Source organism: Dendroctonus ponderosae, unplaced genomic scaffold, assembly GCF_020466585.1.
Source record: "Dendroctonus ponderosae isolate FM_Combo_2020 unplaced genomic scaffold, Dpon_F_20191213v2 Dpon_F_20191213_10, whole genome shotgun sequence".
Taxonomy (NCBI): Eukaryota; Metazoa; Arthropoda; class Insecta; order Coleoptera; family Curculionidae; genus Dendroctonus; species Dendroctonus ponderosae.
In genome coordinates, this window is record NW_026017111.1 from 5,796,936 (window position 1) to 5,798,526 (window position 1,591).

General features: G+C 42.2%; 2 protein-coding genes across 2 annotated transcripts in view; one reads left to right on the forward strand and one right to left on the reverse strand.

Moving 5' to 3' along the window:
• The window catches only part of LOC109543561 (SAGA-associated factor 11 homolog), a 16,272-nt gene that overhangs the window by 11,704 nt on the left and 2,977 nt on the right, over nucleotides 1–1,591 (reverse strand). The window lies entirely within an intron of this gene.
• The window catches only part of LOC109543559, a 5,226-nt gene continuing 4,094 nt past the window's right edge, over nucleotides 460–1,591 (forward strand). Inside the window, exons 1-5 of the mRNA XM_019913336.2 lie at nucleotides 460–657; nucleotides 714–890; nucleotides 954–1,070; nucleotides 1,135–1,317; nucleotides 1,371–1,492. Of these exons, the coding sequence (XP_019768895.1) occupies nucleotides 514–657; nucleotides 714–890; nucleotides 954–1,070; nucleotides 1,135–1,317; nucleotides 1,371–1,492 (743 nt within the window). The 5' untranslated portion in view covers nucleotides 460–513. The remainder of the gene's footprint in view (nucleotides 658–713; nucleotides 891–953; nucleotides 1,071–1,134; nucleotides 1,318–1,370; nucleotides 1,493–1,591) is intronic.

Genomic DNA, 1,591 nt, shown 5'->3' on the forward strand with positions numbered 1-1,591 from the left:
GCTAGTGATTAAAGTAGTGATTTGTTGCTCAACTGTAACAGTTTCTTTTTGCGCAGACATTGAGTCGCATGAATAAAACTTCTTCACTAAAAGTCTTCACTCTTCAGAAAACTGAAGCTTTTGCTACAAGTCCCTAGCAAAAACATCACTTTATTCTTCAGTTCTTAATTAAAAGCATTCACTACGTCTTATTCATGAGACCCATTTGCAAGCAAGAAATAGTACTAAATAAGAACTGATTATTAGGCCGAGCCATCGACGCCATTGCCGACGAATGCAAGTTGCCGAACAATAACAACAAATCCAACGAGAAGAAACTGCGTCTTTTCAGAGAGAGGCACGCTAGTGACCCGCAAATAATATCCGACGATATGTCCAAGAGATTAAGCAGCTTATTGGCTGAGAAGGCTTTAGTGGATGGGGAAGATCTAGTTATTCAATATGTGTTTGTTTAGTCAATAATAAAGCTCTCACCTCAAAAAGCTGGTTTTTTGACACTCTCTTTCATTCGTCATGACTCCTTATGCGTGCACGCAAAATTCGGTTTTCCATATCGACTATGGGGTTCCTTTACTGGCAAGCAAGAGCACCGATTATCGGACTTCGTCTAGGAAGAACCACGACTTCATCCCCAGTCTGCCGCAGGATTTCGATTGCGTAACTATACTCCGATTTGCTTTTTGAAGTAGTTAATATGTGCTTCCTCCTTGCAGAGAGTGAAAGTGGAATTGAAACCTGAACTAAAAGAAACTGATATCGCGTTGCGAAACGAGTATAAAAGTACGTATAACGCAGATTTTCTCGGGTGCCACAATGTGGATAATGCCGTGATGGACGATCGAGCGATGGGCTGCAAGCAAACTGACTATTTGAGGACTACGGGTGAGAAAGTACGCAGCATTTGATCCACGTTGCAAAATACCTAAAGCAGACCAGCGATTTTTTTCTGGTAGATCTTCAGAGAGTCAGTCTCTCATAATAGCACAAACATTTCGGAGATGAAAGGTGCCTTCATTTTTCACAATGGGAGGCTTCCTCGAGAGAACCCGCCGCTTAACTTTACTTGTGAGGTATTTTTCGCTGAGTTACCATTGAAATGTTCTCTCATTGATGCCATTGGATGATTTAAATTAGATACCAGAGTGCTATACAGCACTACAGCCTGACGTTAATCCTGCCGACAGCGGCTTTTTCAAATACCAAGACATTTATTTGAGCGGAAATCGATCCGACTACCCACTCCACACGAAGCAGCAATTCACCAGAGCCCGGGAGCACATTTTTACTATTTACGACCAACATTCCGGAACACATAAGGTACGGGCTTCCAGCCAGCCGTTAGCTAGACTTACAGATGCGTATTCCTGCAGGAGTCAAAGGACGAGCTGCCATGCAAACTCGATGGAAACAAGACCATGTTTGATAAAGGACATCTTAAACGCCAACTGCCCAATCGAATTTCACCAAAAACAGCAAAAAGAGTGGTGAATTTGTAAGTCTACAGGGTGATTCAAAATTGGCGTCATTCCTTTTAGGGTAAATAGGGGCCCACTTAGAGAGTACGAGAAAAATATTGGAAATTTTTGAAGTG